At 46.4% G+C, this 14,324-nt stretch overlaps 1 protein-coding gene across 7 annotated transcripts in view; it reads left to right on the forward strand.

The window, feature by feature from the left end:
• Nucleotides 1-14,324, forward strand: part of SPIDR (scaffold protein involved in DNA repair) — a 118,427-nt gene that overhangs the window by 67,173 nt on the left and 36,930 nt on the right. For all 7 annotated transcript variants that reach the window (XM_068128115.2, XM_068128116.2, XM_068128117.2 and 4 more), the window contains 2 exons: nucleotides 6,363-6,460; nucleotides 13,785-14,127. In XM_068128115.2, coding sequence (XP_067984216.2) covers nucleotides 6,363-6,460; nucleotides 13,785-14,127 — 441 coding nt within the window. The remainder of the gene's footprint in view (nucleotides 1-6,362; nucleotides 6,461-13,784; nucleotides 14,128-14,324) is intronic.

A 14,324-nucleotide genomic window follows, 5' to 3' on the forward strand; every position in this document is an offset into this window, starting at 1 on the left:
GGTGACGGGCTGACAACGTTTGCATGACGGGCCCAAGTGGCCTTTATTTTCTCCCTTCCCTTGGATCCATGCTCAGAGATACAAACCTGACGACGTCTGGTGGCAGAAATGGCACACCTGCATTTAGTATCCAGTATTGTACTGCAGTTTTCCTCTGATGTGGTGGCTTTGGAAGGTTTGGAACGTGGTTATTTTCCCAACATCCTCTGATACCTTTATCGTTTTGACACGTTATTTTAGCTCTGCGTTCATATTCAAGTGGATACTAAAATAATAAACTTATGGACACTGTTCCCACGACCCGTCTCGCATAATTAACTTTCCCAGGCGCATCTTTTTAATCGGACCACAATTCCTCAAGTCTAATGCTCACTGAAAAGATCCCTCGCATCGTCCAAATTGCAGGCGTTTTGTGAGCAAGCGGGTGCGCACTGGTTGTGGAGAATTTTGCAAAGTGGGATGATTGTGCAAGCGCAGTTCCGTGGTTGCGCAACCGCTGTTGTAAGAGTGGTCACAGCATGGGCAAGCTGCTGCCTTTTGGCGCTGTGGATGAAAGGCCTGTTTCTCGGGATAATTTCTCCAAATCAAGGCCTTGCACAAATGTGATTGGGTCAGACACCAAAAGAGGTTACACCGATCGACTTCTGTTTGTCACATCGAGCAGGCGCCTACGGGTCTGTGTTCCAGGAAGCGCATTCGTGAGGCACCTGTCTTTACCGCCACCTTGGTGGCATGATGTAAACAACAATGAGGCCACAGCGTTAACTACCAAGCTCTCGGTCACAGAAAGCTAAGCTATTGCACAGAACTTCAGTACATGGGCCTCTAAAAATAGTTCATCTTTTGACTCCTTGTGAAGGGTATAAACGAACTATTCTTTATGTACAATCTTCATGACTCAATAATGACATGCCCATGGGGTAGCTCAAGTTCCATTTCAATTGATATACTTTACACACCCCAAATGTATCATCATATCATGTATAATTATCTTAAATATTGTCAGCCTCAACCTTTGGAGGTTTTTATTTATTTATTTATTTGTTTATTTTTGGGACCAACTTTGCCATACCTTTTTCTTCAATGTTCTTGCTTTCCATTCGTACTCTACTTTTGCCGTAATGGTCCATTTTGGATTGAAATTGCCTATACGGGGTGCAGACAGTCCTGGCCTGGCTGCAATCATGCAATCCCGGTCGGTCTAGGCAGTGACATGAAAGTGAAGGAGCACCAAAGCACCAGTTGCAGGCTACTGTTGCTCTACTACATACACTACTCACAATAAGTTAGGGATATTGGCAGGTTCTTCGGTGTGGTTGATTTTGTGTATTTCTAACCCTAACAACTAACCTGTTGGGTTCTAACCCTAACAACCCACATACAATGGTCTGCCTATCCCAAAAATCAGTGAAGTGAAACACACACCCCGATAAAAACTTAAACTCACTCCCACAGTCCCACAATATCCCTAACTTCTTGTGAGTAGTGTATTATGGTGTGCTCTTTCGACCTGGCACTCATGGCCTATGTATCGTCCCTGATGAAAGCTGTCCGGTAACCAAGCATTTGAATGTCCTCTTGTCTTGTTTTTATTTATTTATTAAACGCTACTCATTTATTGCACAAGTATTTTAGTTTTAGCTCTACATCTTCAAATAAGAGAGTTGGTGGCAATGCAGGCCATGTTTTTTCTTATGCCGACAAAGTTGCTGGAGGCCGTCTTTGCGTCCGTGATAGGTTTTCGTTACCACGATAACTTGAGAATGGCTGATAGAATTTAAATCAAACTTAGATCAAGTATGTACTATGATGTAAAGATGAACCGATTCGATTTTGGGTTCGAGAGGTCAAAGGTCAGAGTTCATGTTCAGTAAAAATCCTGTTACCGTGATAACTTGTGAACCAGCAATGGGGTTTTGACCAAAGTTGGTACAAGTATGTATTATGATGTAAATATGAACTCATTTGATTTTGGGGTCAAGAGGTCAAAGGTCATTCTGTAATGGGTTTTTTGTTACCGTGATAACTTAAGAACGGGTGAAGGGATCCAAGTCAAATTTGGTACAAGTATGTATACTGATGTAAAGATAAACAGATTAAAGTATGGGGTCAAAAGTCAGAGGTCCCATTAGGTCAAAATTCTGTAACTGCGCTAACTCGTGAACCAGTGATGAGATTTTGACTAAACTTCGTATCGGTATATATTATGATGCAAAGACGTACTGATTATATTTTGGCATCAAATGGCAGAGGTCAGAGGTTATGTCAGGTAAAAATGTGATACTGTGAGACTTGAGAACAACTGAAAGAATTTGCATCAAACTTGGTATGTGTGGTGTAATGATGTAATAATGTGGGCGGAGGCATATCAGTTAACTTCCCAATGTCGAAGAGTGCTGTTCTAGTTTTAATGGGGGATATTGTAATTGGCTCCATCTGTCTGTCCATCGGATTTCCGACTTCTGGTCCCTCGAACGACGAGGCTTGCTTCGATCTCTCCACGGCATCAAAGTTTGAGTGTTTTCCCGTTCGTGACTTTGTCAAATTTCCGCTGCGTATTTTGTGTATGTGTTATTGTGTGTTTCTATTTGGCTTTGGTTTTGTAGTTGTTGCAAATTTGTGTGTAATTAGTCGTTTTTTTTTTGTTTGTTTTTTTGTTCGCGCCTCATGCGCGGCCTGGTCTCTCCGGGCTCCCTCCCCCCTCCCCGTCAGTGTTTTGTGAATATGGGTTCTTTCCTTCATAGTATTTGCTTGTTTCTTTGATTTTCTTTTCTCCCCCCTACCTCTCACGAACATCTTACCCTTTGTCCAGCGTTTTGAAAACAGAATAAACAAAACAAAACAAAAAATTCTACATTAATTCTTTCTCTCCTCCCGGACACGTGCTTGTTCGCTCTCCTCCTCGTCTCGACTTGGGCCCCGCCCCCTATATCTCGTTTTTCTTCCACCTCTGCTCCTGCTTTCTGAAATGCACGTTCTCACTTAGAGACTTTTCCCAGATTGTTTTTTCATGGTTTTGTTTAAATATTATTTTAATATGTTTAAACCGCAGCCGTGATGCTGACGCCGCCCTCCCCCCCCCCCCCCCCAGAATTCCCATGTTTTAAACGTTTCCCAGTGTGTACCCTGGATTAGAATAGATACACCGTATCCCTGCGTGTCGTAAGAGACGACTAAGAGGGTTGGTGTCAGGAAGGGCATCCGGCCATAAAAAAAACATTGCCTCAAAAAGAGAACCATGACAATTACAAGTACATATGGGCAGGGTACATCCCGAAGTGGAGATCGGTTTCTGAGGTTTGGGACATGGAATGTAGGGACAATGACAGGGAGATCAGGAGAAGTGGTGGTAGTATTGGTCAGAAGAAGAGTGGACATATGTTGTGTGCAAGAGACGAGATGGAAGGGAAGTGGTGTGAGAATGGTGAAGGGTGGGCAGGGCCAGAAATACAAGTTTGTGTGGCAAGGGTGCCTGGAGGGCGTGAATGGTGTTGGTGTCCTGTTTTCTGAGGAGTTTGTAGACAGTGTGGTGAGTGTGACTAGAGTGAGTGATAGGTTGATGATGGTGAAAATGATGATTGGAAAGCTCTTGGTGAACATCATCTCGGGATATGCTCCGCAGGTTGGTCGAAGCGATGAAGAGAAGGACAAGTTCTGGTGTGCGATAGAGAAGCTGATGGAAAACGTTGAAAATGAGGAAGTTGTTGTGGTAGGAGGAGACCTGAATGGACATTTGGGAAGGAGTATGGATGGTTTTGACGGAGTTCATGGGGGTTACGGATATGGTGTGAGAAATGGAGAAGGTGAATGGATTTTGGAGTTTGCTGATGGAGCTGATTTGTTGATTTGTAATAATCAGTTCCAGAAAGAGGATAATAAGCTTGTTACATACACGTCAGGTGGGTCGACGACAACCGTTGACTACCTGATGGTGCATAGGCGAGATAGGGGGCACCTCCGGGATACAAAGGTGATCCCGGGGGAGGAGGCTGTTTCACAGCACCACTTGGTTGTCTGCGACATAAGGGTGAAAGGTGCGAGGAGAGCTCGGCGGGTGAAGTACCAACCGAGAATGAAGGTGTGGAGGTTGAAAGAGGTTACAGTAAGGGAGGCATTAAAAGAGAGGCTGAGTAGGGTCGAGGATGATGTGGTTGAGCTTGAAAGTGGTTGGATGTCAATGAAAGCTAGTCTGTTGGGAGCCGTTGGTGAGGTATGTGGATGGACAAAAGGACCACCGAGGCACTCGGAAACATCGTGATGGGATGATGAAGTTGGGAAGAGGATTGACGAGAAGAGGAAGAAGTCCAAGGAGTGGCAGAAGGCGAAGGGTATGGGAGCAGAAACAGCAGAGCATGAATGTTATAAGGCAGCCAGGAAGGCTGCAAAGAAAGAGGTAGCAAAGGCGCAGGAGGCATGTAGGAAAATGTTCGGAGAACGCTTGGATTCGGAAGAGGGTCAGAAAGCAGTATTCAGGATTGCAAAGCAGATAACGAAAGAGAGGTGTGATGTGATGGGGGTGAGTTGCTTGAAGGATGAAGTGGGACAAATCGTTGTCGACCCAGATGGAATTAAAGGAAGATGGAAAAGATATATGGAAATGCTGTTGAATACAGAGAATGAATGGGATGGCAACATAGAGAGTAACCCAGTTTTAGGACCGGCAGAGAAGATAACTGAGAAGGAAGTTGAGGAAGCGATAAAAGCAATGAAGGGTAGAAAAGCGGGAGGGCCGACGGGAGTTGTGGGAGATATGTTGAAGGCAGCAGGAAGTTGGGGTGTGAAGACAATGACAGAGATCTGTAATCTGGTGGTGAAAGAAGGCCGCATTCCAGTGGATTGGGAACCGAGTACCCTCGTCCCTCTATACAAGGGGAAAGGTGACCCTCTGGAGTGTGGCTCGTACCGAGCGATAAAGTTATTGGAGCATGGAATGAAGGTATTGGAAAGGGTGTTGGAGAGGAGGATAAGGAAGAAAGTGAAGATCGACGAAATGCAGTTTGGATTTATGCCAGGAAGAGGAACGACAGACGCGCTTTTCATTGTGAGGCAGTTGCAGGAGAAGTACATGGAGAAGAGGAAGAAGTTGTTTCTTGGGTTTGTTGACTTGGAGAAAGCATTCGATAGGGTTCCACGCAAAGTATTGACATGGGCATTGAGGAAGTTAGGAGTGGAGGAATGGTTGATCAGAGTTGTGATGGCAATGTACAAAAGAGCACGCACAGCTGTAAGGACGAAGGACGGGAACAGTGGTGAGTTTGAGGTGAAGGTGGGAGTGCATCAGGGGTCGGTACTAAGTCCACTACTATTTGTAGCTGTGATGGAGATGCTGGCTCAGAACGTAAAGGAGGGTTTACCGTGGGAGTTGTTGTATGCAGATGATCTGGTATTGATTGTGGAAAGTATGGATGGACTGAAGGAAAAGATGAACAAGTGGAAGGAATGTATGGAGACAAAAGGTCTGAAGGTGAATATCGGAAAGACGAAGGTGATGGCAAGTGGTAAAGCATGTGGTGAGGTGGAAAGAACTGGGAAGTGGCCGTGTGCTGTGTGCAGGAAGGGTGTCGGAGTGAATTCCATTCAATGTACAATGTGCGCTGAATGGGTTCATCAAAAATGTAGTGAATGTAGAAGGAAGTAGAGGATGGGGAAGACCTAGAAAGATTTGGCTAAATATGGTGGAAGAAGAAATGCGGGCAAGGGGGTTAACAAGGAGAGATGCAGAAAATAGGGCAAAATGGAGAAGATTGTCATGGGGACCGGACCGCAAGGCTAACCCCTGCTCTAGTAGGGAAAATGGCCTTTAAAATGCATGTTGTTGTTGTTGTGTGTCTGTCCGTCACTCTATCTCCTCCTAAACAGCTGTGCAGAAATTCACCAAACTTGACCAGTTATTATCACCACATGGCACAAAGGTGTGAGAGGAGTATCATTTTGGCCATTCCCCCTGTGGCCATGTGGCCGGGTCAAAAGGACAAATCCCCAAAAATGCAGTTACGGGCATATTGTTTTCACATCCGTTTGTCTGTGAGCAGGATATCCGAAACAGTTGTGGACAGATTATGACAAAACGTGGTTGATGAGTTGGCTAGGTGAAATTAACGAGCTGATTAGATTTTGGTTCAGGTCTGGATGCAGATCCGGTCTATCAATGGGATACAAAACGTAAACTGTAAACTCAGTGGGATCAGCTGGGCGGAGGTATACGCTCTACCGAGTGCCTTTCTGGTTTATTTTGCTTTCATGTTGCTCTTTATTTCCGGTCAGCTTTGTTAACTGAACAACAACATCAGGTTAATGATGTTGGACACAGACATTGCAGCCTCAAACTTTCACACGCATTTCTTCTTGACTTTTGCATCCAGAGGGTGTCTAGCAGAGAGGCTGACCCAGCTTCAAGCCAGGGAGAGATCTGCGTCTGCTTTCTGGTGGCACAACAGGACGTCGGTCACTGAACGAGCAGGTCAGTCACAGTCGAGTAAAGGTTTTGGGACAACAAGCACTAGAATTTTACTTGGCATGAAAAACATTTTACTAGCATGAAAAGCTGGTTGTACTTGGTAAGATCCATACACATACGATGACTGCACAGTCCTGGACGAAGACTACTCATTGGTTGAAACGTCGGACCTGAGCCTTTCATACCTGCTGGGCAGCGAGACGAGTTGGTGGTACCTTCAGTTTTGAATTCACAAGTTTGCAATTGTTTTGGAAATGCCATTTTTAAGTTTAAGAACTTTAAGTAGTTCTTTTTATTAGTATGTTATGTCAACTGATATTATGTACAGCTTGCTTATCAGCTTTTGTATTTATAGGACATCATTTTGGGTACAGCATTACCCTATTATTGTCAGATCAGGTCAGGTATGGGAGCATGCGCCGGAGCATCGTATCGCCGCATCCACTTTCCGACGGTACTCCAGGGGCCTCCGTCTGGCCATCCCCCAGGCTGAAGCCTGGCCGATCCCTATCTCCTTGAGATACTGATCAACCTGCTGCAACCACGAAGCACCCGGTTGGCCCGTTGGCCTCCTCCACTCACGAGGCTCCCTTGCTGAGAGTATCTGGTGAGCTGGATAAGCGTCCGGAAAACGAGCCTCATGTCCATACAGCCGCAGCTGACGCTCACGGACCATACAGGAAACAAATCTCATCTAAGTCTCTCTCAGCAACCACTCGTTAGACACAAAGTCCGACCAGTGATAGCCAAGGATTCTCCAAGGAGACTTGGTTCCGAAGGAGTTAAGTCTCATTCTCTGGCCCTTGGTGTGAGGGTCCAAGTCTCGCATCCATAGAGCAAGACTGGAAGCACCAAGGACTTAAAGACTCTGACTTTTCTCCTCCTGCATAGATACCGACAGCGCCACACCCCATGATCCAGTGAATCGATGATTCCCCAGGCCCGACCCAGACGTCTATCAACCTTTGGCTCACAACATGCAGAGACCTGAATAACACTGCCAAGGTAAGTGATTCTCTTCGTGACCTCAACATCTTCGCCACAAACAGGCACAGACAAGACAGCAGCATCCAAGATGTCATTGAAAGCCTGGATCTTGGTTTTGACCCAGGAAATCCATAATCCCAGTGGCTCCACCTCCTCATTCAGTGCCTGGAGGGCCCCCATAAGAATATCCAGCGTCTCCGCAAAGATAACTGCATCATCTGCAAAATCAAGGTCAGAGATCTTGACACTCCCAAACGATGCACCGCAGCCTGACCTCTCCGACATCCTCCCCAGAATTCAGTCCATACAAGCGCTGAAGAATGTGGGAGCCAGTACACACCCCTGCTGAACTCTAGTAACAACTGGAAATAAGTCAGAGATGGAGCCACCACACCTCACAGCACTCTCAGTACCAGAGTATAGTTCAGAGATCAGATTGATCAGCGTTGGCGCCACCACACAAAGACCAAGAATCCTCCAGAAGGCATCCCGATTCACCGAATTGAATGCTTTGCGGAGATCAACATAGGCTGCCAGCAGCCCCTGGTGAAACTCTTGCTTGCGTTCTGTGAGGACCCGAAGCGTAAGGTCAATCGTTGACCTCTTTGGTGTAAAGGACTGCTCTGGTCACTGGTGCTCGAGCAAATGGCAGTGAACCCTCTCAAGAATGAGCAAAGACCTTGCCCGGCACCGAGTGTAGTATCACCCCTCGGTCGTTGGTGCAGTCCTGGTGATCACCCTTCCCTTTCCAGAGGGGGACAACAAGGCCCTTCTTCCAGTCAGTTGGGATGATGCCTGTGCTCCAAACAGAGCACAGAACTGCATGCAACAACTCAAGTACAGCATTTCCCCCAGTCTTGAGAAGCTCAGCATGGATGCCACAAATCCCAGGAGCTTTGCCCCCTTTCAACCGGTTCACCGCCGCCTGTGTTTCCACAAGTGAAGGCGGTTCACAGTTAATGGGGAGTGGAGGAGTTGGGGGGGGGGGGGGGGGGGAGGGGACCACCCTCTGCTCTAATCGCAGAACACCTAGGGACAGGCTTAGAGCAACGCAATGCACGGATTCCTCTGTAAGCAGGACGAGAATCGCATGGCCACAAGTGATGCTCTACCCTTTCACAGATTCCTCGCACATAGGCCTCCTTGTCCACCCTCAGCGAACGTACAGTTTAATGCCTCAGCTCCTGGAACAGTTCAGCTCTGCCATCAAGCCTGGTCCTGCGACTCTGGTCGATGTTATCGAGCGTCCCCTGAGAGACAAAGTTCTTCTTTGCCTGACGGTGGGTTCCGAGACAGCCACCGGCAACATCAAGGATGGTTGTCTTGAAGGCACTCCCCAACTCCTCAGGATCCCCCAAAGCATCCAGACCCCCCAAAACCTCACTCAACCTGCTCGCAAACTCTTCAGCTACCCTCTCCACCTTGAGCTTGCCCACATCCAGCCTAGGCTGGGTCACAAAGCCCGAAGGGTCACAGGAGCACGCACGCCTCCCCACTATGATCAAAGTGGTAGTCACAATCGGGGAGGGAATTTTATTGAGGACACTCCAGTGGTAGGCAGTATTATGAAGGATTTTAATTCTCAGCTTCAGGAAGTCTCAGCAGAACTGCCACACCACCATAGGATTATGGGTGAAGACCCAGTTGGGTCATTAACGACCTTTATGGTGGCGATTATGGGTCTGCTCCACCTAGTCTGGTTTACGTTTGATGCTAGCCAATTCATTGTGATTGGTCTTGTATCCTTTCCTTCTTCCTGGAAGTCATTGTGATTATCGATACTCAGAGAAAAATTATAAGGCTAAAACAAGTTCCTACTTCGGTGATTCGACAACAGGTGATCAGGATATTGTGAAACACACAATCAAAACGTACACAGACTGTCTTTTCTGCAGTTTCCTTGCTGGCTGAACAGGGTTAATGAAAAGGACATCTACTCCAAACCTCAGATTTGATTCTTTATTTATTACTCCCGCCAGGGAGTAATGCATTCAATCGTGTCCGTCCGTGTGTGTGTGCGTATGTGTGTTCGTGTGTTTGTGAACAAGATATCTGGAAACGTTCTGAACGGATTTGGATGAAAGTTGGTGGGATGATTGCCCTTGGGATAAGGAGGAATTGATTAGTTTTTGGTGAAGCTCAGGATATTATTCCGGATCCAGGAATTTTTTGGGGGAATTTTTTTGGGAATTTTTTTTCTTTTTTGCTGCATTAAAGCTTTTATTCTTATTCTTAAAAAATGATGTTTTTCTCCTCTAATTCCGAGATATATCAAAAGAAGTTCTCTGACAGTTAGGGCCTACTTTCTTTTTCATTTATTGTTTTGGGGAGAGGGGATGTTAAACAAAACGTATTATTCCAACTTGACCCACGGTGGGAGTATGCGCTCTACTGAGTGGCGTTCTAGTTTTATTTTATTTTCTTTAATGAAAATCTTGCCAAGCCATGGCAGCCTCGTTTGCCGAGTTCACGATTCTCAGACCACCGACTTGTCTGGTATTGGGACAGTCTTCAACAATATGTGTCATCGTCTGCTCTTGTCCACATCTGCATTGAAATTCCATCTGTGTCATTTGACAGCTCTCTGATCCTGACCAGTCCTCCTCCTTTCGTATGCAACACATGGCTGCTGGTATTGGCATTTTTGCTGGTGGAATCGTGCTGCTGATGCAGTGCCTCCTGTGGGTTAGAGCAGGAGTTTGTAATTGGTTCAGGGTGCCGGCGTTAGCTCACCTACTCTTCGCAAAGGACACCGTGAGATCCTTAACGTCCACCATCCAATACTGACAGGCAACGTGCCCAGTAGGTGTGGCGAGTTTTGTAACTTTGTGCCAGTTTAGCTGTCGCATCCACACCTGATTTGTAGGGGAGCGATGTTGCCTAATACTGCCAGCCAAGGTAGAAGTGTGGGGCACAAAGTTCCTGATACAATATGCATGGTCTCATGTAAATGCACATCAACCAGCTTGGCGTGTGATGAGTGGGCCCAGACAGGAGCACATTATTCTGATGCTGATTGGCAGAGTGCAAGAGAATATGCTTCAAGTGTGTGAGTGTTAGCTACCCATGTAGATGTGACCCATTTGAAAAGGAGGTAATTACATGACGTAAGCATAACAGCTGACTTGGTTAGGTGGTCACTGTAGGTCAGAGTCTGATCAAGTGCAACAAGATAAACGGGCATGATACATGCTTCACTGCTTCAGCCACTGCCCATTAAAGGAGACATTTTATTCCCAGGCAGCGTTGGCATGATGAACCTGTAATATGCTCAGATGTTTTGGTCACATTTGGCAGGAGGCACCATTGGTGGATGTAATTGCCCAATTTGGAATTCATTGTGTTGTAGATCGAAGAAGGCCTGTGAGTGAATGCTGCAGCAGATGTCGTCTGTGCAAATAAATGTCGTGACGGTGTAACTCGCAGATTATTATTGTACACAATGAAAATTGTTGGGGTGAATACAGATCTTGATGGGAGACCATTGATCTGAGGTCTCTATAACCTGGTTTTATCACCCAATTATGCTTTGAAAGGGCAGTTTCAAAGGAGAAACTACCGAGGTTGACAACTCAATGCACATGATGTAACGGGTTACTTCACCAGTAGACCAGCATGCTATCAAGATGTCGATGATGTCGATGTGTAGGTCAAGAAACATTCCTCTGGGCTTCAGGTTTTGCTCTGCATTGTTCGTGAGATCTGTTGTTGTTGTTGTTGTTGTATAGCCCGAGACAGTTCTCTCAAACAAGCCCGCGGCACGGAGAAAACCGATCGATCTCACAGGAGCGACCCAGAGATACCCCACATCCAGGATGGTGCCTTCACAAAGTCAGGGCCTCGAGAGAGTGAGACAGAGACAGAGACAGAGAGACACACAGGGAGCGACAGAGACACACAGGGAGTAACAGAGACACAGAGACACACAGGGAGTGACAGGGACACCGAGACACACAGGGAGTGACAGGGACACCGAGACACACAGGGAGTGACAGGGACACAGAGACACACAGGGAGTGACAGGGACACAGAGACACACAGGGAGTGACAGGGACACAGAGACACTGAGACACACAGGGAGTGACAGGGACACAGAGACACACAGGGAGTGACAGGGACACAGAGACACTGAGACACACAGGGAGTGACAGGGACACAGAGACACACAGGGAGTGACAGAGACACAGAGACACACAGGGAGTGACAGAGACACACAGGGAGTGACAGGGACACAGAGACACACAGAGAGTGACAGGGACACAGAGACACACAGGGAGTGACAGGGACACAGAGACACTGAGACACACAGGGAGTGACAGGGACACAGAGACACACAGGGAGTGACAGAGACACAGAGACACACAGGGAGTGACAGAGACACACAGGGAGTGACAGGGACACAGAGACACACAGAGAGTGACAGGGACACAGAGACACGGCCAGTCCATGTGGACCGATTGGCGCTCTTACTGTGACTGCACTGCCTTGATAAATCCGAGCAGCAGGGAAGATGGGGAAGATTTGGCCCCTGACTTGTGTACAACCCCCACGAAGAGGCTTCCTCAATAGTTGTGGTGATATCTGTTGAAAATTTGGTCATTGTAATACTTTGTAACAGATGCTGAGCAGCATTATTGGTCTAAGCAGCTGCATTGAGCGGGTTCTTGCCTTGCGATCATCCCCTCGCTGAGAAAACATGAAGAATTGGGTGAGTCAGATGCAAGTGCGAGGGCCAAGGTGCATGAGAAACTTTAATGAGACTTGGTGGCATAATTGTTGAGCATCCGCTCTGAGTGCTCCAGGTCGGCGGTTTGAACCTGGCCTCGGCGGAATCATGCCAAAGACTTTAACAAAGAGTGAATGCTACTTCCTCTCGCTGATGCTCAGCATTTAATAAGGATAGAGAAAAGATGAGCAACCATAGGCTGACAACCATTGCGCAGGCACTATGGGCCTAATAGCCTCCTCGTACGTTGAGGTTCCTTGCAAAGGAACTCGTATTTTTAGTATTATTATTATTGGTACTATGTTTTCGTACATAGTTTTCCACTATTCAACACGTATCCAGTTCAGACGTCACAATGGCTTTAGGACCAATTGGTTCATTGTCCTGTAACTGCTACGAATCATCAAGCACTTGTCACCTCCGACCCTTATCCAAAGGGACTCTTTCAATTTGCAACTGCTGATTGGGGATCTTGTTCGGCGTGCTTGATAGGTGGCACCAATGGTGCCTTCTGCAATGTCTGGATCACCAGTCTTCTTAAACTACTGAATTATCCCAACACATTTTGAGATGAGGAACAGAGGGCACACAGGAGGGTCGCTGCGCGAGATGGATACACTTGCCGCTTCAAACAAAGCACTTTCGAAACGGCTCCACTTTTATTCAATGGAGGTGACAATGTGGGATAGTCACTGCTCGGTTCCAAGCTTTCACATGAAGTGTTCCAGCTTGACTTCCAAACTTTCAACAATTGCTTTTATCAACGACTCCACTTGACAGAAAGGAGTATTCATTTGCAGAATTTCCCGCTTTGCCTTTTGAACACTAAGTTGGACACCAACATGAATTGGCAATGGTCGATGTTGGAGTTGCGGCACGTCGTCTAACACAGCAAACTAAGACAGCTGGGTTGACTTTACACTGGACTGACTTAACTGAGATTTGAAGAGTATACTCGCGTCTATCTCGACGTGCAAAACGTGCCATGCTGTTTGTACATCCTATTTTGTGTATAACCCACTGACAAAACCACAACCTGTGAGGCCCTTGCCATTGGCAGCATGGAACCTCCCAACTATAACGTCATTCCAGAGATGTCATCAGAGTTGCATCATTCAGCCTGAATTTCTGCTGAAAAGGATCACCCATATTTGGCAGTGCAAGACTACACACCTGGTGACGTCACAGAAAAGATTATCTGGCCTGTCTGTTTTGCATCATGCATTGACATGCTCCTGTAAATTCCATGTTGATTTATCCACATGGTGAAACCACCATAGAACGCATGTAAATACACACCGGTAGTTGTATTAATGTAAATACTTGCCAGACTTTCACAAATTAGAGAATTTTCAATTGTTTGTCTCAAATGACATCTGTCTAGTTGAATGAATATTTGTTCATTGCTGCTCCGTGGCAGTTTGAGCATCGCTTCAGCCTCTCCACTGCTTTGAGCAATGGTGTAACTTTTAGTCCTTAAATATATATATATTTAAACTTTAAAGAATTATTGATTCACAAACCTGCCCTGTTTTCCCATTTGTTTTTGGTTTCCCTCCTATTGGCTGGGTGACTTAATTTGAATTATATCCCCTTCCCCTCTTTCATCCCCAGGACCACCTCTCAAGCTTACTGTCCTGCGTATGCACATCGAGTGCTCCATGATTGTGGCTCTATGCTCGAATGCCATCGAGTCTGATCCGCAATCCACTCTGGGTAGCTCAACTGTTGTTCAGGCTCCGCAGGAGGAAGACCGCCAAATGCACTCTGGGTCCTCCACGCTGTCTCGGCATATTTCTGTTCCATACCAATCTGTCGTTTTGACCCAGCAAGCATGCGGATCTTCCTCGATCAGTGGCCCTCAACCTTCATGCACACTCGTCGCCCTGTTCACTTGTGAAACAGCTCGGAAATTGAATCTACAGCTCGGTTGTATCATTCGAGTATCTCCTCCATGGTATGATCTTTGACTCAAACCGTACATTATGATTGATGTTATATTTGTGGATAAAAGCTCAAACCGAAACATAACTGTGGGTATTTGGCTAAAAGTATGTTGTTTGTCTGTGATCCATGAATATTTGCATAAAGTCAAATTGGCTCGAGAACAAAGCTGTGCAACTGCCCTGACGTTGCCAAAAATAACCAAAAGTT

This window comes from Myxine glutinosa, chromosome 9 (assembly GCF_964187855.1).
Source record: "Myxine glutinosa chromosome 9, kmMyxGlut1.1, whole genome shotgun sequence".
Classification (NCBI taxonomy): Eukaryota; Metazoa; Chordata; class Myxini; order Myxiniformes; family Myxinidae; genus Myxine; species Myxine glutinosa.